The sequence below is a fragment of the Pleurodeles waltl genome, chromosome 8 (genome assembly GCF_031143425.1).
Source record: "Pleurodeles waltl isolate 20211129_DDA chromosome 8, aPleWal1.hap1.20221129, whole genome shotgun sequence".
Lineage (NCBI taxonomy): Eukaryota > Metazoa > Chordata > Amphibia > Caudata > Salamandridae > Pleurodeles > Pleurodeles waltl.
Window position 1 is genome coordinate 879017445 of NC_090447.1, and position 26678 is coordinate 879044122.

Sequence of the window (26678 nt, forward strand, 5' to 3'; positions counted from 1 at the left end):
CAATATAACCAGCCAGCCTTCCAGACATTTGCTTTAATCTTAGATGGGTTGTTTGCACTCTGTTTCCCAGGTTTTGACAAAATAATTTTCTGACCCCCACATGCCTAAGGTAGATCTGCCTCACCTTATCCCCCTGAACCTGTTTCCTTGGTTTTACTGCTGTACTCTGCATTGCTCACATTGATATTTGCCTACCCCCAGTTTGCACATGTGCTAACATTGACCTGCTTTGTTTCTTCCTGATCTCCTGGTGGCTGCTTGGCCTCACTGCCCGAAGTCTGTTTGTCACTCAGCACAATGAAGGTATATTTTGCCTCAGATCTTATGATTGCTTGACTGCCGGTGTCCCCTGGGATCCTTTTTGTTGTAGGGGCCCCAGAGGTAAGTGGTACGCTCTTCTGCTCTGATCCTGGCTGTGCCTAAGTAGACGATCACTTGTTTGTCAATCCCTGCATTGTTGACACCCCAGATAATTGTGATAATAAAGTGGCAAGAAGTATGTTAAGAGCAGAAGATGTATTCATTGCAACACCACTGTTTCAGGTATTTTGTGTGACAGCTGTGCCAGGGCACCCCAGCTTGCATCTCCTCTGTGGTTCTGGACCTGTCTCTTTGTGCTGAAGCCTGCCATATCCAGGACCTCTAGCCATTACCAACATAGTTAATCCAGTTTGCACTGGAATCCCCTTGGCACCCTGCCATGGCTTGGGTAGGAATCCTTCAAAGTGCCCAGGAAATATCCTCAAGAGTTCTGGAGACATCATTACTCTTTAACTATTGAAATTTGGACCCAGGGCACCCAGGCCTACCCCACTCCTAAACTTCCTATTGCCAGTAGCACTATCACAAGCCTGATGCATTTCATTATTTTTGCAGTGGTCCATAAGCAGATCAGAGTTGTAGCTGTGCCCTACCGTTCTTATATTAGGGGATCTTTGGTTCAATATAACACTACAGGAAGTCTGCTCACCCACAGATCCCCATGTATCCTGCCTGCAAAGTGTTGTTATTGCTTACATAATTATTCTGTGAGTTGTGCCCTTCGTTAGCTGCTGAGGCCAATTCACTTTCTTGTGAGCATTCCTTATGTTTTTCTCCTCCAGAATGGGGTTGCATCCTTGCTCCCTCCCTTTCTTACAGGAGGAAACACTGCCTGTTTGTTACACCAGAGAGCAATAGGCGCTCAATGGCTTCCAGACCTAGCAAACCCATAGTCCCTTTCTTCTGCTGGAAATGGCACCCTAGTCACGTGGATGGAGCAACCTGTCCCTAAGCCTATGAGGCCACTCTGTAGGAAGCCTACCAGTGGCCCCAGAATCGTGAGGGTGGGAGAGAGGAAGGAATCACAGGCACTCCCAGCCTAATCTAATTTCTCACTAAGTGGGTGCTCTTGTTCAAAGAATGCCGTAGGGATGTCTCGGATACAAACTGATTAAGCATCCAACCATTCCATTCCCCATTGTTGAGGGCAAATTATAGACTACCCTCAGGGATGTTGGAGCCCTTTCCTCGTTATGTGACCTGTGATGGAAAATTAGCCTATGAAAACAGAAGTCTCCTCATTTCCATAAGAAATGCTCCTAAAAGCGTATGATAACTTACACTTGAGTATTTGCCTACAGAGGTTCTCCACTGGCACATTTAACTGTGTTGGTGACAGGGCTCCACCGTCGATTCTTTTAACCTGTGCAAAACAGCACAAAATGAGATTTGCATTCCTTTTGATCTGAGTGGACGTTCTGTGGTATTGTATCTACTTTGTTCCATCTAGACAAAGAAAACTGTTTTATTAAATGTGGTGTTTCTCTAAGGCAAGAGTCTCCGACCTGTTCAGTAATAAGAGTTACTTATGATCAATGAAAATCGTCCCAGGCCACTAATGTTATTAATGTAGTAGTGACCACGTTAAAAAAAAGAATACAATAGTGGCCACCCGATTCATGAATACTGGCAGTGACCATCTCTGCACATAAGGCTGGCATTAATGTAAAATGTTTTCAGTTTGGAATGCCTCTATGTTAGTAATACATGACAGCTGTATCTACAGTGGCCCTGGCACCAAGTTAATGATATTAGTAATATTGCATGTTTTTGCCTCTCTATCAGCTTTTAATATATTTTGGAAATCCATTTTTCTCCAAATATCAGTCTGAGTTCTGAAAAAACACACGTATTTTTAGTGTAAATTCACACTTTGCATTTTTTGGATACGTATATTAATTCAACCTACCAGAAGCTTCTCAATGAGAAGGCTGGGCCATCCTCTGCAGACCTACTTGTAGATTGTTGGAGAGCTGCCGGTAGGTCTGGAGCTACTAGGAGAAGAAGCCTGCTCTCAGGCTTCCAGGCAGTATTTTCCATACAAAATGTATTTTTCGTGGATGTTTTTTTTTCTGTGCATTATTTTGTGGTTACTTCCAAGTGCTACAAAATACTATGAATCCATATATAGTCTATGGAGCTGAAGAAGTTAGTTTTCTTGGATATGGGCGTTTGTCCTTTCTGGGGTTCGCTATGCAAACAACTAAAGTTAAATGTGATAGTCCCATAAGACACACATTAAAGTGGTCCAGGCAAGCTGTCATAAAACCTTGTACTCCCTTTTCTGTCCTAGTTCCCCCACAAGCCACGCTACACCATCTTACCTCCTGTACAAATACCATAAATCTAGTCATAAAGTTACATGCAGCAAACCGAAGCTGCGTGAATGCGCTTGTCACATAATTTAACACATCACGTTCTAGAAGCTCTGGTTCTGATATCAATCAGTTTTACCATCTAATTTCACTTCTAGCATTTTCTAGTTGCTGTAAAGGCTGCAGGGATAAATAAAACGAGATTGCATTGTTGGACCTCCTGTCGACAATTTTTTAGCATTACTTTGACAAAGTGACATTTACAAGGACACTCCATGTGGGGTACAGTCGTAATCTAACAGTTGTTTGGCATCTCTGGAACTAAAAAGTGGGTGGTTTAAGGACAGTGCCTTGGCATGTTCTCTGATCTTGCTTTGAAATCTCTTGCTAAAAAGCTTCTGGTTGGAATGCAGAGAATAAGACCTTTTGTGCCATGTAGAATCTCTTTTCTGTGCACTTATGCAGACAGGAGAGCTATATTTTGTTACTATTTGTTTTTGCCTGTTTGTTTATCATGGGCAAGACCCAAGGATAATATAGTGCACTGCAAAAGAGTAATTTTCCAGTAATCACAAAGTTACAGAAAGTTCACTTAACATCATTTCAATTTTGCTTCATTTAAGGTACATATAACAGTTCTGAAGACTGAATCAGTACAAAAAGGATGGTGATTATTAAACCTAGTTGTAAAAAGTATAAAATCTGATCATGTTAAAGATATTGACTGGGTACAAATCTTTAAGGCAAATAATTGTTTGGGTCAGATCATTACATGCATATTTAAACGGTGTGTGCCTTTACAGAGCCCCCTGGTGGGGAAACCCATTTTCCACTGATTTGTGAGGTCAAGGTGCGGGTATGGCGATGAATTAATGGCATTTGCAGTTCACTTTTTAAATTTTTCAGAGGAAGGGGTTTTATTGCTGTCAGTAAAAATGGAGTACTTCTGGGGAATGATTTCTTCAGTTCTTTTGATTTCTGGATGGCTGGTGTTTTGAGAGGGATATGTTGTAGCGTTTTCATCCTTCGCAGGAATCTGTGCTCTTCGAGGTGAATGAATCTTTGGACCTAGTAAGTTGTGTGGTAGAACCATCAATAGAATTTCAATTCCACTTCAAACAATTTAAAAACCATGACGAATGTGGCCATGAAAGGAAAACTCAAATCAGGAAATAAAGTGAAACTCTGTTTCAAACACAAGCTCAAATTCATGTAGACAATGGGAAAACCAAATTGTAAAGATACATAATCACCAAGGATTGCCCAAGGCATCGAAATAGATATAGGCAAACTAACATTAACATTAATAAAACTAAGCATTCAAGAAGAATAACGCATATCATCAAGACCTTCTGAGTTACAGAGATGATACATTACTCAAAGTTAATAATCATCAGTCAGTTCAAATTAGGAGAGTCAATAATCTTTGGCTGGGCAAAGATCAACCCTACATTTAACCAAATCAGGGAAATATATGTGTGAGGAGAAACATGTGCGGGCAAAATACAAAAGGCATAAAAAGGCAAAAGTAATTTGGAAAAATGTAATCTTTGACTGCAGGTCACTAACTAAGTTATGCAAAAAAATAAGAAGGGAAAGCGTCAGCATATCAGAAACTTGGTCAAGAGAAATCTGAAGGGGAAAATAAAAGGATTTCTAAGTCTAAAAAGGGCATTTCAAAGCTAATGGCAGAGAGGAAGATAACTCTCCAAGGGACACAGCATTCAGGGAATCTTCTTCAGTGAAGCCTCGGGATCAGCAAGACGTCTGCAAGCATCAGGAGCTCTCTGCAAGCTGCTAGGAACTGGGGGCAGTGCTCAGAACTGCTCCAGTTCAAATGCCCATCAATATTTTAGAATTCCCAAAGCATCCTGATTCGGTAAAGATAGCAGTTCATGTCATGTTGAATATGCATAATTCAATAGTAGTCGATCACCACATGTAACAGTCCAATTTTTTCCAAAGTCTGTAATGGGAACATCTTCCATCTGTGTGACTCCACGCACGTTTGAAACTATTGTATACAATACCAGTCTATGTTCCACAATGTTCTTCCGACAAGGACACTACACTACATTCGCTTGCAAACTAGCTAAGCTTCTAATGAGAAGATAACCTAAGAGAAAGTTCATGTTAGAAAATGAATCAGCATTTCTAACACAGTCACAAATTACAAGCTTCAAAAGGCCTCACTTATGCTAACGCAAGGAAATTATATTAATGCATTTAATCAATATGTTGTAGTAGCTAACGTAGTATTCAAACTTGTTAATTCAGGATTAGTAATATTTCATTAACATGAGTAATGCATTTCATTTCAAACAGGAAAGCTTTGACACTGCATTTTATTAAGTAAACAGAGAATTGCATTTCTCTCACTTTTGCACATAATTTTAAACTCATAAATCATTTACTAATCATGAAGAATTCAATATCGTTTCTATATGAACTTAGTCTATAGTCTAAATTACATTATAACATCTAACTAAAGGTTAGACAACATCAGGTATCAGTGCTTCTCAGTTGTCATTCCTCAGAGATCTGAAGCTTGTGATTGTGGTAGTTTGTGGTTTCTTAGCATAAAGCCTTATGCATAATGTCCTAAAGTCTGAAAATGTTCCTTGCTTCCGTCGAGGGCTATTCAGGAAATTGAAACCAGTGAGCAAACGACTGTTTTTAAAGGGAGGCTGGTGAAGTTTAGGGTATGCAACTAGTAAATAGTTACTAATAAAACTAGTAAATAGTTGCCATAGCCCTATCTTGGTACATCTGAGCTTGGATGACTTATTTGAAGTCAGGAACTGGTAGGAGCTGTTTAATACTGCGGAGCATTCTCCTGCATCATAAAGTGTGGCATATCCCCAGAAAAACTGTGGTGATTACAAGAACCATTACAAGGAAGGGGTAATTTTCTTAGTTTGAAGGTAATAGTTGACATCTCTACTAATGCACTGTATTTTATTTGGTATCTTCAATGCTTTAAATTCTATTTAAGCAGTTATTCTTGGGTGGCTGTCAAATGGCCCCGTGTCATGTGTGACACAGTCAGCAAGCCTTGGGAGTTTATCCCATATAGCTTTGTGTGTTTTGACTTTATGTGCCCACACATAGAGTGGTGAGTTCTCCTGATATGCATGCTTCATTTTTCATTTTTTAGGTTCTATCTGATGCGTGTCCTTAGCTTTTTGCTAGGATTTTATGTATTTCACTTTCTACGTTTTGGTCTCTCTGAAATCTCTGGTCCATATCCACTGTACTTAGTGACAGATAACCTTCTGCCTTTTTTGAGCTCTCAGTAACTTGGGACCCGCTTTCTGCAGTTTAAAAAGTAAAGCGGTTGCCACTGAACAGTTGGTAAAGTATCAATAATTTACTAATTTGTTTATTGTACATTGATTTTACACACTCCTGTTCTTAAGAGTGGCAGATGTTGCAAGGAGGCGAAAGACAAGTTTCCCCCCTCATTTAGCATTTCAAATAATTGGACCCCATTCTGCATGGCGCCCAGCACTACTGTAGGCATTCTCTTTGGTAGGTGTAGTCTAAATGTATTGCTCAGAATCATTTTTGTGCTGGTGGTGGCCAGTGAAAATCACTCGGTGATATGAGATGTATTAGCCCACCCAGGACTCTGCAACATTTCACCTAAGTTCTATGCAGTATGCGGAACTGGGAGAGCTTAAATCAGAGGTATTCATCCGTGGTGCTTGTCCTCCTTGTAGTCTATGGCTGAGTTCCAGGATTAGGGTTGGTGGGGTCTAGGGCGGTGCAGATGGTTCACTAAGCAATTTATTCTTTTAAACGCGAGTTTATTCTTCGCGGTTCCAGGCTGTTTTCATTTACTTTAAGCTTTTGAAGTGCATCTGTTGTTTAGAACCACCACCACCCCCCACATTCTCAGGCAGAGGCACCTCAATGTCTACATTAATAATTAAGGAATAGTTGCCTTAAATAAACAAGTCCAAAAAATATTACATCCGTGATCTCGAGCACAATAGTGGCGGAGTCACAGACATGGCTAAAGTTTATTTATTTTTTTCACCTTCAGGCAACTATATATAAAATAATGCTTGCAGCTTAAATGAACAATAAATGAAAATGAAACTAATTAGTGAGATATGCACTCATTTAGGCTATGAAACCTCAGTTGGTTAATGCGATCACTGCAGCTGTGAGACCAGAGAGTGACAGAATTGAATCCTGGATGGTGCAGTTCGGAAAAGTGACTTGTGTATTTATAGTGCTATGAGGTCCCAGCCTGTGACAAAAACACAGTGGATATGTATGTTATTGTTTTATAATTGTATTACACACAGTATAAGATAGACTTCCACAAAATAATTTAGTGTTTAAGATAAAAACAAATGCTTTCAAAAATACATATTGATACATAGCAAGAGAGTATCTTGTACAGACGTTTTTATAAGTCCATTAAAGGGGCAAATTCTAAAACTCAGCACCCTTATATTACTTCTCAAAAATAATATATATTTGTCACCATGAATGTTCAAGTGACTGCAAAACCTAAATCCTATGCTTGCTGCTAGCCAGTCTTTACATTTGGTGATTAACCAATTGCACTCCTTTCAGGTAGCAGATGGCCCACATAAAGGGGTGTGCTATGTGGGGACTATTTTTTTCCCCCCTCAGAGAAATGCCCTGAGGAAGGTGGCAAGATATGCAGGTTCATTTATTTAATGGACCATCAGTAGTATTAGTGCAGAAGGTGCAGTGGCACTGGGGCAGTGATGTGAAAGTGGACTACGCCCCAATTATGGCTGTGTTACAAACGAAAAGGTGATTGGGAAGCCATTTTCCTTGCTGTCATTGGGGACCTGGTCACTTTTGCTTTTCTGTGAACAAGTTTCAAGCAAGAGGAGGGCCAACATATGGGACTTCTTGGCCTTTACAGAACGAAACGGGCAACTTGCTTTGAGGCGCCAGTCTACCAGTGATGGTCGGTCCAGTGGAGTGGGCAGCGCAGTATATATCACTGGTGCTGCAGGTGCAGTGGAACTGGGGCCCAGGGAGGTGAGATCCCAGTTATGGCTGTTTTACTATCCTTTCTTGCACTAGGGCCCAGAACTTTGCTTTACCACTGTTGTTTTTGGCCTTAGACCAATTTCTTCAAGAGAGGGTAAAATTGAAGCTGATTAGACACTTTCAATTAGGCCTGAGATGACAGAATCGTGGAGGGGGCAATATGCAGGTCTATGTTTTAACAAGGGGTAAAGGAGACTGCTTGTTTCCAGAGGCAGTAGCTCTCATTAGTGAAGCAGGTGTAGGGACACTGGGGTCCAGTAGATTGAGGGTCCCACTGCACCATAATTATGATTGTTTTACTTTACAAAAGAGGCATGGTGGCTCATATCATGTGGGAGCTCATTTTTTCTGAAAGGGACCGAAAGTCTGTTTTAAGATTGGAGTGACGGACAGATATCGGTGGGGAAGGTGTGAAAGAGGCAGAGGAGATAGCCTGCAACTCAGGGCTGCAGCTTTCATTAGTGCAGCAGGTGCAGTTACATTGGACAGACGAGTGTGAGGGGCTCACATCACCCAAATGCTCTAAGAGCCCAGAATGCCTGATCTCCTGATCCAATTTTAATTCTATTTTTGGGCTTAATTAAAGAACTATTTTTTTTTTACTAAGCTTTGTGTGAGCCTTAAAGTTATATTTGGTAACTGTACTTCTGCGTGAGGTGTGACAGGCGCATCTCACACATCTTTCCTGTAGAGTGTCTTCTTGCTGCTCAGGCCAAGTTCTCAAAGGGTGAGTCAAGGGATACCTTCCCAGGAAACCAGTGCAAACAGTACTGTGCAATATAGCCTAACAGACTGGTCCCTCACGTTTGGAATGTACCTGGAGAGGCAAGTCCTTTTGACTCAAAGGGCTGGACCTGCTGAAGGTGTCATGCGTAGTGATTAGTAGTTGTATTTGTGTATCTGCTGCGGGTATAAGCTGAAAGCTTCCTTAGTTGACAAAGAGACAGTTTACTTTCTCCTCAAAGAAGTCAGAGAAAAATACAAGTGCACCCTAGAAAAAATTGCACCGATATTCTCTGTCCCTGAAAGTTATTCAGTGGTTTCAAGCAATAAATATCCTCCTCTTGCCACATTCCCCTGCCCTGAGCTTGTGTACTGTGAATTCATTGCTCCTGCAGACAAATGATTGCTGAGATGAATGAATGCATAGATAAATCCTCCAGCAGAGATGACACGTTGTATGCTTTCTCGGTCTCTAGATAACTCCATAAATACCCCCTTCTTGTTGCTTTTCACAAATCTCTCATATTCGAAGTCAGCGGGAGGGTGAATGGCCCTTTTTATTCATTTTTTTCTGAACAGTGCGCGATCTGATATGAAATAAATCCCACTGAAATCCATCCAGTATATAGCTCTTTGTTTAGTGAACTCGGTGCAGGAAGCAGGATTAGTAGAAAAAAAGTTGTCATTGATGAATTCATTGATTCTGCCACACCTGTTTGAGACTGCTACTTAGGAACACGTTAAAGCGCAGCTCCCAGGAGGGGCAGGTTCTGTTCTGATTTGCATAAGACAGGCCACTGAATAGAGTGGCACAGTGGTTGAAAAACGATGGACTGCTATGCTGTCCGAGTTACTACTAGTGCTTAACTATTTGGAAGCATTCCTTCCATCACCTTATCGGTGTTTGATCTTCAGACTGACCCCTGCTTTGCAGCGGCGTGGCTGGAGTCTGCAGGAGGCTTTGATTATGTAGGGAGGAGTTGACATTGATTGTGGGACCGATCCAGCAGCCTCGCTGCAAAGCAGAAACTTAAGGGCAAAAAATGCATCGCTGTGGTTTTAACAAAAAGGAACTACACATACATGTTTAACGTATGGAATCATAAGACCAGAATTGACCTTTCATTCAAACCCTTGGTGTCACACAAAGGGAAAAGCAGCATTAAGGGATATAGCCAGGACAGCGCACAGTTCGATAACATTGCCCTGATAACAAATTGTGCAAACCACACCTTTGTGTGATTCGCACGTAGCCAAAGGACATACCAAGGGCAGGATCCCACATCTCACACTACCCATGCTGACTGCCTTCTCTAGGAACTAAGCGTACTATGTGTGTAGGTTGTGTGTGTGTGTGTGTGTGTGTGTTATTGTGTGGGGAATGTTGCACTGATTTTGCCTGTCCTGTATTAAGCAAGTGCTGCTTTGTACTGCTGCTGCCATACCCCGCATTTGTGTGTGAGGAAAGCTGACACAGCTGCAGCCTGTTGTGTAGCTCTGGCCTGGCACAGCGCATGCACTCTTGTTTCCGAAATATTTTGTTTAGTAAAAGAGGCTTGGAGCGTGCCCGGGATTACCATTTGTTGGCTTCAATGTCACTCTTATTTGCTGCCTCCTAATTGACCAGTGTATGTGCTTCATGTCCTCTTTTTTTTTTTCCCCTTTGGAGCTTGAAACAAGTACTGATTAATTAATTTATATTAGTGTCCTTCACCTGCTCGCACTATTATTGAGATAGGAGTTTATTTCTTCATCCCCTATGTTGCTTCTTCCCGTGTTGCTTTTTCCCCTCCCACCACCCCGTTATCCATGTTGCTTTTTCCCCTCCAACCTCTCATTTTTTCTTCTTCCCCAAATTTATTTTTATTTTCCATGTCGCTTCTTTCCGCACATCTCATTTTCTTTCTTCTTCCCCAATGGTGCTGGCCACGTCACAGTGCTTTTTGTTCCTACTTTGAGCCATGTTGCACAACTATGCTGTTGTAGCTCTCTCATAGACGAGATTTATTGGTTTTGCCAGTGCTTGTTTCAAGGTGTGTCTGAGAGAGATGCTTATTGCTGCACCCTATGTGAACCTATTTTGTGTATATCGCAGAATGTTAAACTGCCCCTGTCTATTCTGTACCTTTTCTATATGAGTTACTAAAAACTTTATAAACCTCCTTTTCACAACTCAAAGTGCAAAATTATTGTGCTTTATTGTCATTTGATTTATGAATTATGTAGTGTGTAGTACCCCTGACGAGGTATTTAAATGCTTTATGATGAGTAGAATGCCACTCTGGAACTGTGTTCAGAGGTTAATGTAGTTATTTCATTTTCAACAATTTAAATACTCTTCTTTGCTGCTTTGTGACTGGAAGGGGACGGACACTGGGATCTTCTGGCTTGTGAGGATCTTCTGGCTTGTGCAGAATTGCATTTCAGTGGAGAAAATAACTGTTCCGAAACATAAGGGTGTACTTCCTGAAATTTGCTGTCCGCCTTCAGGAAAGGGAGAAGGTCATTGGTAGTGACCGGGAAGTAAGCTAGCACGACGCGCTAAACAGGTGGGAGGAACACAACACTGGCAATGAAGAAAGCAGCCTGGGGGCGGGGCATGACAACCAGGAAAAGCTGATTGTTCCAGGGTGGACTTAGGAAAGAAGTTCACTTGTGCTATGGTCACCTGTTGCAAATCATTGTGTCTCCGTGGCAGATGCACTGCTGTCTGTTCGTGCTGTCCGCCCAAAGGTTCTGCTGAAAATGTCTGCTCAACTGCATGATTGAATAGCATGTAAAAGGATCAGTGTACCATGCTTATACTAATATGCAGCACTGCATCTGCCCAAGAACGAAAGCATTTTTAAAAGGAGGCTATGTGTAACTTCTTCCCCATGCACCAATCTTATAAAACCGATGCAGTAGTTTTACACCTGGCACTGAAATGCCAGTACATTGAACTAAGGCAGTACCGGAGACATACTGTGTCATAATTAAGTTACTGTGATGGAATGTAAAATATATGGACCATACTTCAGTATCTCTGACCATAGGGTAATAAGCTCAAGATATAAAATGAAAAATTTAAATAAATGTGAGGGTAGGACTTTGGGAAACCTCACACTCCATCTTGGTCTCTCTAGAGGAGTAATTCCCTGGCCTCCTCACTTGAAGCTCTTTAAAAAGAAAGTCAACAGAAAATGGACAAAACCTTGGAAGTCCAAGAGATATTCCAGAATGTATATTAGCCTCAGAATGTATATTAGCCTTCTGTGATCCACTGGATCAAAAGCTGACAATAGGTCCAATAGAATGAGTAGACAAAATGCCCACCATGTGACGAACACAATCTAGCACTTTCAATGTGGATATCTCGGTTGTGTCCTGTGCGAAATCTGGATTGCAGAGGTTGTGAGAGTAGATGTTTATTTTTTTTCAAAGTAGTTACTCTGTTGACTGCGCAGCAGCCATCACTGTTCCTAACCATGGAAGGTTAGACATTAGTTGCTAATTAGCATGAAGATAAGGGTCTAAAGTTATTTGCTTTTTTTTTTTAATTGTGTTATTTGGCTGTTATTTAATGAGTCATGGAACATTCCTTCCAAGAGGGATGCATTGATTAGAGCGACCAAGAATGCTTCTAAAATATCAGATTTGGTCCTGATGATCTTCAGTGGAATACGGTCTGTATTGTTTTTTGTCCATGTTAGATTTTGATTACCTACTTGAGATAGTATTTACTGTGAAAAAAGTCTTCCTCACGTTCAGAGTTTTGGGGTCATGGCTGGAGCAAATGTTGAGGGTGGTTTCATATTGTTTCTGATAGTTTATTTTGTCAGAAATTAATTTTGGAGACGCAGAAAGAATTTGCAGTAACTGTTTCCCCAAAGACTTTTAAATCGCCCTTTTTGTAACCTTTGTATTGTGCTAAATACAACAGATTTGACCCGCAGCACTCTTTTTGGCCCATAGCACCCTTAGAGTAGTGGGCTACCCAGTTTGTTGCACGTAGGTGGTTATGAATGTTTGTTTATAATGAGTGGTATTTCTAGCCAAGTCCACTCTACTGTTGACTGGCTTGCAGAAGTTAAAGTACCTTTTGCACAACTTCTAAACCCCTGCTTATTGAAACACCGAAATCGGCAACACTGTGTTCCCAGTGTTTCTCTTTATCTCTTTATTTTCATTTCTTCTTTGTATTTAGCAGTTTATTCATTTAAGCCAGATTCTTTTTTTTCTCCTCCATCTCATTTTACCTTTAGTTTCTGATGTAACACTCATTCAGATTTTTGCTTACCAAGCCTCCCTGGATATACATATCCCACCGTGGTAGAACAAGAACCTCTAATACTGTGGCACTGTCCTCTAATGGCTGTCCTTCCTTATATGTAATCTCACTTTACTGCAAAACTAATATTCACTTTTCCATTTCTCAAGAAATCTCCCTGGTTATTTTCCACCACTATTCTAATAGCTGAATCCAAAGCCTACTCTTTTCTCTGCTTGGTTTCAATAGTTTTCCTCCACACTGCTATGTTCCCCTTGGTCCCTCTTCTGGTTTAATTGAATTTGATTTGTGACTCCATGTAACTTTACTGAGCCACTTTCAGCACTGTAGCCCCATATCCTGGTTTTCTTTGACCTTTTGTCCCCAGACAATTTTACACCAGTAGTTTTTCTCCTTTACGGTCGGTCTCAAACATCCATTTTTGTGTGACCCTTTGTTGTCAGACTTTTTTGTTTAGAACTACCTTCCTAATCACTTCTATGACATGCACATCAGTTTGTAAATCTTAGTTGTCATTTGTAGTAAGATTTATGTTGCTTTCAGACACTTTGGGGTTGATGGCATGCAGTCTTGCATTCCCCCACTTCTCTGTAAACAATTTTTTTTTTATATATGGACTACTGGGCATGTGTATTTTTTATCACAAGTCTTATTATATGTCTCATAAACAGTGCTGCGCCCTGTTTCACTGAATAAATTGCTCTGGTGTATTACTGCCACTGTATATTTGGTACAAAATGGCCCCACTTTTAACATATTAAATTATTTCTTCACTGAGCTTTCTTCTGTGTTCCCTTGAGTGTGAATTTCCAGTCTTTGCTAACTATGTCCCTTTAATATTGGTTTTCGACCCTCGTATGCCTGCTGTCTGTGGCAAAACATGCTCCTTCTCTTTTATCATTCATGTTCATGTTTACTTGTACTTGTCCCTTTCCTTCTGATATCCTCTCTCATTCTCTTTCTGTGTAACTTCATGCAGTTTTTCTTGTTGGTGTGTATTCTCAGCTAACTCTATGTAACAGCATACATGTTTGTATTGATCTATTGTATACAGGTTATGAACTGAGTTGCTTTTAAGCATGACTCTGAGAATTTGCTTAAGGTCTGTCTTTTGTATAAAGAAAAGCCTGTACAAGTTCTCAGAACTGTTACAGATAGGCTTTGGCCAGTTACTTCAACACTCTTGTCAGTCAGTACAATTTTTCTTGGATGTGCAAGAGGGAAGGTTTGCATGCTAAATCAATTTCACTGACCTTCTTACCAATATGCCACAAAACACATGACCAAGACTGGAGACCACATGGAATTTGCAGGCATTTAGCGGATGTGGCAAGAGATTGTGATCGTGAGGTACATGTGTTAAAACACCAGTAATGGGCTTTATTACTACCCAGTTACCAGATACAAACAATGTGCAAAGTGTCGATACTACCTAATGTCATTCAAAGGCTTGCAAGTCAAGAGAGGTCACAGCAAGAGTGCATTTTTGTAAACTTCTGACCAAAGACCCAATAAATAATTTTAGACTAACTAGAGGTGATATAGGTACATTCCATAATCCCTTGTGTCGGTTGTGGGAGCCATCCGATGAACATTCTTGGCACTAAGAGTACCTCTCATCTTCATCTTGTAAACTTCTGCTTGATTTTTGTCTTCATTAGACCAAAACGCTGCAAATTTCGAAGTCAGTGTCAGTCCTTCGTAGTATGACTTAAGTTAATTTCACAAAGAGACCTCTGCAGAGTCCTTTTGCAAACTAATTACATTAACTTCCATTATGGTTGGGCCGGAGTCAAAACCCCAAACTCTAAAATGGCCTTAAGGAATGGGCCGTGCTTAAGTAAAGTGCCTTCTTGATTGCCTGGCTGGTCAAAGCTAGCTAAATCCAGGGAGCTCACACTTCAGTCTTGAGGCCCTAGATGGGGAGAAGGTTTCCAAATTTAAGCTGAATCTGCTAAACAGAATGTTTGTACCCTCCACTAGAAAACTATTGGGTAGCTGCCATGATCTGTCCAATTTTGCAGCCTTGGGCAACCATTCTTTTCTGCTTGCCCGCCGGTGCAAATACTGCAAGAATATTCCACTTGCTGTGTTGTTCATCATGCGAAATGCTCTCTTGGGTGGGGCCAGCCTTGCGAGAGCACACTGCATTTTTTTTGCACCTTAATGGCGAAAATATGGGTTTCGTTTGCTGTCTCCCTGTGGGGATTCCTTCCTTCCCACTCATATTTCTATATATGTAGATGCCGTGCCGCTGGTGGTCCATGAGTCACCAGAAAACCTCAGAAGGTGTTAGATCTTGCACACCGAAGATGCGCCTTCGCGTGTGTGGTAGGAGGTGTATGCTAATGTGAACTAGAAAACCACTCCACCGTGTTCTTTCTCGCATGACATTGTCACACGCCAAGGATTAAACAAAGTCATTTTCCTGCAGATGAAAACCTACCAACCGTTTCCTCCGCAGAGGCAGCCCAAAGAGGGAGAGTAGATTGTAGTGTCAATCTTGCGCTCCCCTGTGTCTGACTGTCAGCAAACCTTTATCGGCGCAGGGAAGTGCTTCCAAGAGCTGAGCTTGCGAGGGCTGTGTAATGCGTTTCCATAGCAGCCGCGGTTTACTCATTACACTCTATGTACCTCTCTTTAACGCTTCGTAGCATGCGTTTTAAGCATCAAGCTGCACATTTCAGTCAAGAAAGAGCATTTTTGTTAGCCCGAAGATCGTGCAAGGCATGCTGGGATAGCAGCATCTTGCGGCTGCCGAAGCTGCTCTGTGGCTGGCAGCAGCAAGTGCAGCAGAATCTGTCCCCCCAGGAGCTGGCGTCAGCATTGCATAGGAGGACCATACGGACGAACGGTGTAGTTCAGCGCATCCTACCTTTTATCTACCAGTATTTCATTTAGGTTTATGGTGCATGCCGATGAGAGATCGTGGGGGAGGAATTAAGAGGGGCAGTATCAGACCTCTATCTCATTTTCGCGTTTCTGGTCAGTGTTTTTCTTTAACGAGCTTTTCTTGTTGAACCGGAGGGCACCAGAAGGAGATTGATTTTGCTTTCGTTTTGGTCGGCCATGCATTACAAATTCCACCTCGTGGAGATGGTACGAGGGAGGATTTTTGGACTGCTGCTGGGTGAGGCACACAGCGAGGGCTGCTGCTGATGTCGCCTTTCACACATCTGGAATGGGTTGCACTACCAGCGTGGTCCTCTTCAAAGGCATTCGGACCGTGTTTGAGAGGAACTGTGCTCACATCTGCAAGCAGCAGGGCGACGGCAATGCCCTGGAATACACCGCGCACGGCCTGGTGAAGGAAGACTCGGCCCTGATCCATTCTGCACTGGTAAAGGCTTGTTGTTTTTAGGGCATAAGGTGTGAGACTGTGTGTGTGCGTGCGCGCGTGTCTCAGTGCAAGTGCAAATAGTCAATTGTAATACCTGGCTTGTTGTAGCAATAATTACACATCAGCACGTTGCTTGTGTATCCTATTGAGTGCTTTACAGACGAATATGTAAATTATGTTAAAACCTAGGTTCTCCGGGGCTTGTGAAATGTTAAGTTTTACGTAAACTTGTAAATACCTTGACAGGAGAAATTGCTTGATATAAGCTATTCAGCATCGCGATGCAGATTCTGCACAATAGCACAGTCATTTTTTCCCCTGATGTGCCGACTGCGTAAATGTCGATAGAGAGTGATTTAACTCCAGGAGAAATTGATCTTGGCTTGTAAACTGGACGTCAAGTAGTGGAGGAGATATGGTTCCAATAAACCTTTAAGTGCTTGTCTCTATGTTTTCGAATTGCACTACCTTTTTGTTTACCGTTAGGCTTTTTTTTATTTTTCTTGATTAAGTTGTTCAGGAACATGCTTTTGTGACTGGTTGTGTGTTCCGGGTTTCAGGGCAGTGGTGTATCCCTACTCGCGGGCCGGGGACCCCTCTGGTCCACAGGGCCTGTCTGCATTCCTTGCTGGGTGCTTGATGCTGTGTTCTTCCTGGTGGATAGAGAGAAATACTGTTCATGGATAAAAGATAATAATGGCTGAAACACAGGAACCTCCTCCTCCCAAAGTTGCCAGATGTTCATTTTGCTATTTCCAAATCATACGCGTGCACTTTTTTCAAAACCCTGCAGAGGGATTCGTGCTGTTATCCGGTCTCTAGCTTCAAGGGTGTTTAGTTTACCTAGTGTTTCTTGCCTATGGGAAGAGGGCAGTCAGGCCAGCACTTAGCCGTGGACTGGATAGATCGGGAGGAAAGCTGGAGTCTCTCCGGTTCTCTCCCCCCACGATGCCTAGCTACACTAATGCCTTGATGGATCCTGTTGTGTGCTTACACTAGAGGCCAATAAAAACCTTGTTTCGTTTATTAGTTTTTAAGAAAGGTCGCGGTTAGGTAGCGTTAGGTGCATATGCTCAGATATTCCTTTCTGTAATATTTGTACTCTGTTGTTTGTCACAAAAATAACCCAAAACTTTTTTATAGAGTGATATTTAAACAGTTTCAGACGATGGGCAGTTATTTCTTATTTTATTCAACATCTACGTGGCCCTCGCAAAGTGGACTACAGTGTACACTTTGATTTCTGATGATTGCCTAAAACTGTTAGCCATGTAACTAAGCGTTACTTTCAGTGATTACATATTAAAAACATATCTAATTCTTATGTGACACAAGTTGGCCTTGAGTTTTTGAGATACAGTGCTTTGGTTTAAGCACATGTAGATGTCATTTGTTGCCGTGTAAATTATTCCAGTCCTGTTTATTCCAACACCACTCAGTGCTTCCTGCCTTGGTGATCACGAAATACTGGATATTTTTAAATCTCCGTCGTCCCAAAACTGAGATGTTTTCTTGGCTCATGGATTCAAATATATAATGTTTGAAATCAAGCAGGGCACTGTGACTTCCTGTTCCTTTTACATTTCCACTTGCAGTATTAGAAAATAAACCAAATATTTAGAGTTCACGTTTGAGTTCGTGAATGTGAAGCATGTTAACAAAATGGCTGCATCCTTGTGATAGCAGATTGCTCCTCTGCACCCCTCCCTCCCAATCCCTTCTTACCCTTCATTCCAGTACAGGGTAGGTTGACCCTACATGGCAAAGCCTCAGACCTCCTGTTAGACTCGAGATAAGGCCTTATAGCCTGGGTATAATTTGGGACTGCTCATTCCATCAGTTGTAGTGAGGGCTGGCTTTAACGCTGGTGGCACCCAGTGCGACAGTCATTTTTGGCATAATCCAGTTCTCCACTGATCCCATCACTACCACCGGGCAAAAGTGCCCTCATCTCTCCATAGCCACTCTCGCACATACATTTCATTTATTGTAAAACACTGGTGAATGCTAGCTTTACTAATAAGAAACTATATCTACCCAAGCAAACCCTTTTTTGCAACATTGCACATAGATAATGAAAGACCGGGGGGAGGGGGCATAACATCCTAACCTATTTTATGCAGTTTGAATTCAGCTCTTTGATGACAGTTCGTAACAGTCACTCTTCTACACTAGGGTTGTATTTTAGGAACTGCGGTAGCAGCATAATCTCGATGACAAAGAAGTAATCCACTCAACTATCCACATAAAATACAGATCTGTGATCTACACGGTACACGTCCTTTGCAGCAGGCATATTAACCGTCTGAGCTACTTCTTGGCAAATCAAAACTGCCACTAGACAAAACTTTGATCTCTCTCTCTAGCTGCAATATTGCTAACCACAAGAGTTATCTTGACATTTTTATTGCTGCCTGCAAGCTGGACGCATAAGGTACTCTGCTGCAGGTGTTTTTAAATCACAAGCTGTTGCTAAACACATTCGCATAATTATTCGTATTTTAGATGTTGACATGTTTCTTGCCTTTGGGATATCTACACAGGGCAGTAACTATTGTTCTCCACAGAAGGGCTCTATTTAGTACTATCCCTTTAACTGCCTGAATAATGAGGTCTCTGAGTCAGGTAGTCAGTGGTGTCCCGGGGATAGGAATCCACAATACCAGCAAGAGATTCAAAATAGGGCTAGTACCAGCCTTGTGTACCCATAATATGCGTTTTGTGTAGTTTATTTAAGTTTATCATATTACGCTTGGGCCACTAAAAAGTTCTCTAAGACTCGTAGAAGAGGGGAGAAGGGAGATGTTGTTCCCTCATTACCTTGTCATTTTAACTTTGGCAGTTGTGCCCACTTCTTTGCCTTTATTTTGGGGACATTGTTGTGTTTGAGAGGGAAGCCACAAGGCATATGGGGCAGATGCTCAAGCAGGAGGTGGAGCCAGAGTTTAGTTGTATACTGGAACACCTGAGCAGAGTATGTCTTTCTCAGGTATTGCGAGTGTTACCCAAAGCTTTACACAAGCAAATGAGCCAGCTCCCCTCAGAGTTAGAGCCCTAGCTCTTGTCTTGTCTTAGTAGAGCTGTGCCCCTCACTCATATTTTTAATTTTATTGCGCCCTTGCAAAAACAGAAGTTTTTTTGTTTTGTTAATGACATTTAAAAAAAATCTTACAGTCAGATTAATGGATGGCAAAAGGCATATGCTTTCACTGTTACTGAACTGAGCGCTTGAAGGTGGGCCTGTCTGCTCCCTCCAGAAAGTGATCATCTTAAGTCTGGCTTTTATACATTTTATATGGGTGAATGGGTATAAGTGGTGAAAGGCTATGTATTCCCTAGAGATATGCAATTAAATCCAGATAATGGATTCAGCGGGAGAATAGGGAATACTTGATCTTGAGAAGCACAAAAATGTAACTTTTTAAAATTGTTTTCGTATTTCTTTTAGGTCCAATAATTTAGCACCAGCGGGTCCCCTTTACCAGGATATCTGTTCTTCTAATTTTAGCCTAAATTAATTTTAGATCTGAGGAGTCCCATGAATTATGATCGGGTCCCTTATCTCAGTAAAGGCTTTCTAAGGCGCAAACTCTTCAATGAAAGAGAGTGTGGCATTGTACCTCTGAGCCATTTCATCAGTACCCCTATTAAGAGTATTTATTTCCCTCCCTCCTTGGGACAGGCTTTACACACAGATGTTAGTAGAGTATTTATTTATCCTTTTGAAGTCAACACAACATAATTTAGTGTTCCAGCAAATGTAGGAATAGTATTAATTCAGTTTATATGTGTTGGATTTTTTTATATTCTGGATTAATGTTAGGTGGACATGAGTTGATGTGTGGAGCCACAGTGTCTGTGATTTTTCGTTTTGTATGTATCTTTTTAAAATTAATGCAGACACACACACAATGAATTTCATTATCTCAAAACGCTTGCCGGGGCTGTTTGTTGCATAATATGCGCTATTGTATCCTCTTCACTTGTTACAGTATGGTCGCTTGTTAAATACTTGCATTCAGCTGCCTTTTCTTTCTGTTTTGCGGGCCTGTTGGCAGGATGGAATGTTTAGGAAGGATCTTACCCTCAAGAAAGCTTTTATCACGAAAAAAGATGGTGCATCTTACTCCTAAAGTTAGGTTGGCACCTGGAAGGTTCATTCAGAGGTTAACATCACCAAGAACCAGGATTTGACCTGTAGTGAGGAGCCGTGTGGTTAGAAGTTCTGGGGAAAATGGGGGAATGCTTTGTCAACCTCTGATAGGCATATTATTGTTCATGGCTCCTATTCAGAATACCTGGATTTCCGACATTATTGTAGCGCATAAAACATAGTGTTTACTGATGGCTGTAACATTTCCTGGACTGCGGTGGAGTAAGGCACCAGCACTGTACAACTGATACTCTTAGATTTGTGGCTCTGTGTTTTGTGATGTTAATTTATATTGTTACAGCATTTTCTTTTGTCATTTCACAAGCCAAATAATGGAAGCTTTTTTTGTAGAGCAGGCATGACATTCTTTGACTTCCCTCCCATAATTGGGCTTCCCACTCAATCAGGTCTGATAACCTTTTAGGAGAGCCAGTGGTAATAGTAGAACTAAAAATGTTCTCCTTAATTTGGTCCACTGTGAACTTGTTAAAATTGGCAAATAACAGACCTATATTCAAGGCGTTGTTTGAATTTGCAGAGGTGCCACAAAGATTAATGCGGAATATATGAATAGAAATATTTTTTTCCAATTTCCTAGTAGGTCACAAAATCCCAAAGAGTAAGATTATTGAAGAAAAGGTATAAATATAGCCCTTAACTGGCCCACGTCTCTTGGGTACCCAGCCAGGCTTGGAAAGCTGACTTTTTGAGGCCAGTTGTGACTCAGAGTTTGCACAGACTATTCAACTGTCAGATTTACTAACATTTGAGACTGCTAAAACATTTCCTTCACCAGAGTTCAGTTCATCTTAGTTTCATCATTTTGCATAAAAAGTACCAATCTGTCAAATACTCCGAACAGATGAACAAGTAGAAGCTAGCAAATACCATGTCCAGGTTCCACTTGCAGTATTCTGGTCATATGTTGAGATAAGCCATTGGCATAATTTTTGGGGTGACACAAGAAGACATTTTAGTATTGTTTTATGCCTTTTCATCAGAGGGAATTTTAAGGCGAACATACATTTGTTACAGTTTCACTTCCAACTTGTAAAAGTAGGTAACTTTTCTGAAGGGCAGCTTTTAACATTCTTTTCAACTAGATGCATGCAGATTGTAACAATTTTGAAAACTGATGCAGAAAAGTTTAATCACAAGCGTAGAGCATAAGTGGTAGAATACTGCCCATTAATTCAGGTTAACGAAAGAAACCGAGGTACTGAATGGCAACACAATCTTTCGTACTTTTATGACCCAGGGTCCACTAAAGTCGACTATTTACTCTCGTGGCTTTGCATTTGCTGTATATATTTAGCTTTCTTGCCATTCAGAAATAATTTCAAGAGTAGTTCTGGGAAGCTGCTGCTACTGCAGCTTCCCAAACTCGCCAGTGTAAATGTTTACTCACTCAGAATTGTAGAAAATGTAGTTCAAAATGTATAAAGGTAAAATGTCACGGAATTTTCGCTTGTTTATGTGTCAATAGGTAAAATATGAAATTCGCTTTGAAGAGAAACCCTTTCCTGTCCAACCCCCAACAGTTTTACGGATGCTCCTTCCCTTTTCCCACCCTAAAAATTTAATTTAGTACTGAACTTACTAGGAGTAAATCTGCAGCCGTTGTGATGGTAGAAAATTATCTGAAAAGGGCTTGCGAATACACCTAAATGGCCAGTGCATGCCTACCTTTCCAGACAGCCCAGTGGATCCCAAGAGAATCGCTCACTGAAATTACTCGGTGTTTGTGCATTTTTTTTTTTTTACTCCTGAGCAAATCTGTGTAGGAGTGCAAGGTCACTTTTTTAATCCCAAACTTGAATTTACACTCTTCAGTGATGCCCCTAGCACTTTTTCTGTCACTTTGGCATGCAAATAGCTTTGTAAACTGGGCCCCAAAAGAGAAGTAAAAGCACTCTGGAAAGATGATGCAAGTAGAACTCTCATTTCCACTCACCTCTCCATAGTCCAGGCTGAGCTGCTTGTGTGTGTGTGTAGGCTCTGGAAGTAGGGGTGTGGTAGCACCCCCAAAGTAACCATGCTGGAGTTTTGATGGTAAGTTAATGAGCAATAAAGATGTCTTTACATTTCGTTTTTGTCTTCTCACATTTGCTTTGCTTTTAAAGAAAACGGTCAAATGTCAGGCTTTGCTGACTATTTGCTGATAATTTTCTTTTATCATTCAGATAACTGTTTAGTTTTCTTTCTTGGAATGCAAAGTGAGAGGCGTTTGTAAAATGCACTGTGTGACCATGTTACTAGTGTAAAAGGAAACGCTGCAGGGTACCGTTTTTTCTAACAAACAACACAATTTAAATACCAATAAAGGAAAATATACCAGCATATAGGAAAGCAGAAATGAAGCACTTGACTTCTGAAGTGTTATGGAAACAAATATTTTAATGGGATCACTTTACTTGGTGATGAGGAAATTACCAGTATTCACTCATACACGATTTCCACACATTGCTTTTGCTCTGTATAGTGAAACTCTCTATCTTTGTAAATTTAGGGCCATATTTACTAAAGTTTTACATCAGTGATCCTTTACTGCATCGGGGAGGAATAGCATGAGTGGAGCATGCATATTTCCCTGCATTCAGCCATGCATTTTCACGCAAACCCACATTTGCTAAAGTCCATAAACCTCTCGATTTGGACCAAATTTCTGCACCTACCCAAGGCTGGCATAACTAGGAGAAATATCTTCTTTCCTCTTGGTTACTTCCTCTTTGCATGTGTTCTGCATTTTGCAGCACACATGCAAAGAGGAATACTCCTCTAAGGAAACAATCCTGCCTAGAACACAGGCACTGTTACACCAGGGCGCAAGGGTGCCTGTGTTGGTGCTAGGCCATCACAATTGCACCAGTGGAGGAAAGAGCTGCACACTGCCATATCTTATTAAATAGGCGCAGTTCAGCTCTCCCCCATTCACGCAATGTAGTGCTGCGACGCGTTGTATGACTGTTATTAAATCTGTGTCTTAATGATCATTTCATTGGAGGATGTGCAGTCTGCAAATAGCAGTCCGCTACCACACCATGCTTTCGTAATATGTTTGCGACCTTGTGCTTGCTCCAAAATGCACCACCAGCTACGTAATGCAACCTAACTGCCCTCTTGCTTAATGGGGGTGATTCATCTGCTACACTTGTTCTGTGTGAGACGCTTGGATTTTTCACAATCCCTATGAGTTCAGTGATGTAACTGTGAAGGCAGGACCCCACACTCAAAAAATTGTTCCAGCACCACTGCTTGTGTGTTTTGAAAGTCCACTGCCCTGCTTTCCATCACAAACCTTTCTTTATTTTCTGTGTGCTTACTTGGTGGTTATGCTACATGGCCATTGCACGAAATTCACAGATATTTTGGAATATGAATTTGCACAGGGAAAACAAAATTTACATCATTGTAGCTCATGTACTCGGTGTTGGGAGCATTGCTCATGAGCGTGATCACCAGGTGTTGCTAGGTATGCTTATGTGGTGCTAACAGATTAGCTGTATGGACTTTTTGAATCCCAGCCATAATATTTCGATTTTTAGGCATTCCTTCTCTACTAGCAAAAAAGTATTTTTACTGCATTGTTGCAACCTAGAAGCCTCACAGCATGGCTCAGTAAAGCAGATACCCAGAGCAGCCTTAACACAAAACCGGCACTGGGTGAAAAATTCCGTAGCATGACATCTATTCATGACAGCCTTGCTCTAAGGTGCCCCTGACTTCTTTCTCAATAGGCTCTATAGAATCCAAGTTGTAGTGGCCAAATTGGCCTTTAGCAGACCCAGAAGATCCTTGGCATCCCTGGCTTTGAAGGAGCTACTTTGGTTACCACTAGGACAAAGAATCATGTTTAGATCCATGAGCATTGTTCACAAATCCCTGCACAGATTAGGCCCAGTCCCTCGACAAAAGAAAATACACTGGCATGTTCCTGATAGGATGTTGCACTCCTCTTCTGCAGATCTGTTCCAGGTTACTAAATTTAGGAATTCCAGAGAAGGAGGTTGTACCTTTATGATCAGGGAATCTTTGCTTTGGAATCACCTTTCTGAGACCTCTATCTGATCTGATGCAGTTTCGAAAAGCGCTAAAAACGTGGTTATTTCCTCAAGTTCAAGTTACGACTATGCATCTTCCAAGAGTGCAGCTGAAATTATAGTCACTGTTGTCAACCATCTTATGCCAATAATTCATGACATTACTGTTTAGACCAGTAGAGGTCAGCTGTGATGAGCAAGTCTGGTGAGTGCTTTTTTGCTCTGAGCCATAGTTTGACTTTAGCGGCTTATTTTTAGTACTGAAATGGATGATTGGCTAATGCATGGAGAAAGGGAGCCAGTAAAGCTGCATAGATTAATCCAAAATGCAAGATTGCAACCTGTCTGCTTGCCAGGTAGTGGTGACTCAATAGGAAAACCACCCCCATTTGTTTCTGAAGTCCACAGAATGGTGATGACTACAAAGGCATATTCTGCCATGCTAACTTTGGACCAGTGGTTGCAGGTTGTGGGCACTGGCATTCATTTTTAGTGTTGTGGGACTTCTTGTTTTCATCATCAAGAGACAAGGGCCAGACGAGGAATAGATGCTAAAATCCCACACTGCTCATGGAAAGTTTCATCCTGGCTCTAAAGTGTGTTTACCACCTAAAATTACTTTCCTATTGCAAACCGAGACTGACACATTATATTGGCTATATCCTCTGGGTGCCTCTTTTCGGATGTAAAGTATATAGTTTTATCAGGATCACTAGAAATTATATTTCAGTACTTGAGAAAAAAATCGTTATTCCCACCGCATTTAACGCTCATAAAACACTCAAAATCATCCATAAGTTCTGAGTAATGAATTGAAAGAAAACCCACATGGGAAACACAAAATCGGACATTGTGGTTTTATAAAGCCATATTAGATTCAATAAAACGATCATAATGCTTGGTGATATGTGATTTTAAGTGCCGATCCAGCGTTCATGTGAAGTGAAAAAGATGAAATAAATGTCTTGGTAGTTTTGGTTGTTAGTTGGGTTAGAGTAGAATATTACAATAGTTAAAATTGGTAATTGATGCAGACCAAAGCACTTTTGTTGCTGTTGTATGAACACATTTTAAAACCCATGAGAAAAAGCCAAATTAAATATTCACTATTTAAAGAATGGAAACTCAGGACCATCAAATTGTGCTCCAAAGAGCTGGCCCTAACCAGAACTGTTAATGGATGCAAACTTATCTGAGACATTACTGTTGGTTATAGCTGGACTCCTAACTCTATTTACAGGCAGTATGTAGCAGGGGCGAAGACTGTAACACCGCACACATTGGTTTCAGAAAACGTTTGACCCTTTTACTTCATGGTGCTAGCGCTGCGTCCTCCAGGGTCGGTGTTTCTTACCATAGCTTTTCCATCTAATGAAACCTAATAATAAATGGCGTTCCTCGTCGGAGTGGGATGCCTTGAAGTTATGACACCAGCCATTTGATTACATCTGTATTTATTTTCATGTTTGTAGTAAGCAGGTACCCATCCATCCCTTTCGTATCAACTCCTGCCTGAACCATTGCTGACTAGCCTGCCTCGCCACGGGTGTTGTTTGGATGCACTTTTGCGCTTCCGGGGCTGCGTGTGGCACTGAAGACACGGGCCCTGCCTTTTAAAAGGCGGTCGGCGAGTGTGTCTCTTGCTTGCGCAACCCAACGGGATCTAAGGCTCCAGTGACCACATTAAGGCAATACCAACCTGCCTCTCGCATTTTTTGCTGCCAGTCTATGCTGGAAATGCAGTGATAGTTTTCATAGGGGGTGCCTAACGTGATGATGTAGTATGCTGTTTTGCTAACTGGTCTTTCTTCACAGGTGTCTTGGTTCGTCGTGAAAGTGGTTGGTGCAGATTGTTGTATTTTTATGTGTTGAAGGTTGGTCCCAGTGAGATCATGACTGGTAATACAAATAGGTACCTTTTCTTACAGGGACAGGATAGCAAGCTAATTGGATCCTCCAAGGAGTGCTGGCTGGGAAGTGAGGACGACATCCAGGGGCGCAGGGCGGTTGCGAACGGTCTCTGGCATCTGGCCCTTAGGGCCAACCACTGCTCATGCGCAAAAGGCCTGCGGCGAGCACTGGCCCATTGGGGGGGGGGGGGGGAGCCTGAGAGTGACGGGGCACCAGATGTAGGTATCCGGGCGGGCAGGCAGGCCCCCTCCACGGTGTGTACCCATAAGACGGTTTGGGAATGGATACGAATCCCCTTATGGAGATCTTACCCCTGGGACTCATAGCGGGAGGAGTGGCAGGGACTGAGGGTACTAGCCAGTCATGATCTCATTCACAAGCACCAACATTGGGGTACGCAGAAACAAACTGTTTTAGTCAGGGTTTGGAATTAGGATGTATTAGCATACTCTGTTAAGGCTAGGCATCCATTGGAAACATTGTAAATACTATGTAAATATGATGTGGTTACTGCATATAATTTTAATGATTGTCATCAATTAATGTGTTTTGGACAATAAAA

General features: G+C 41.6%; 1 protein-coding gene across 6 annotated transcripts in view; it reads left to right on the forward strand.

Annotated features, from left to right (window-relative positions):
• The window catches only part of DOCK9 (dedicator of cytokinesis 9), a 989328-nt gene that overhangs the window by 162259 nt on the left and 800391 nt on the right, over positions 1 to 26678 (forward strand). For 4 of the 6 annotated variants that reach the window (XM_069205168.1, XM_069205171.1, XM_069205174.1 and 1 more), the window contains exon 1: positions 15402 to 16012. The exons of the other annotated variants lie outside the window; for them this stretch is intronic. In XM_069205168.1, the coding sequence (XP_069061269.1) occupies positions 15854 to 16012 (159 nt within the window). In that variant the 5' untranslated portion in view covers positions 15402 to 15853. Of the gene's footprint in view, positions 1 to 15401; positions 16013 to 26678 lie in introns of those variants that run through there. 6 annotated transcript variants of the gene reach the window in all.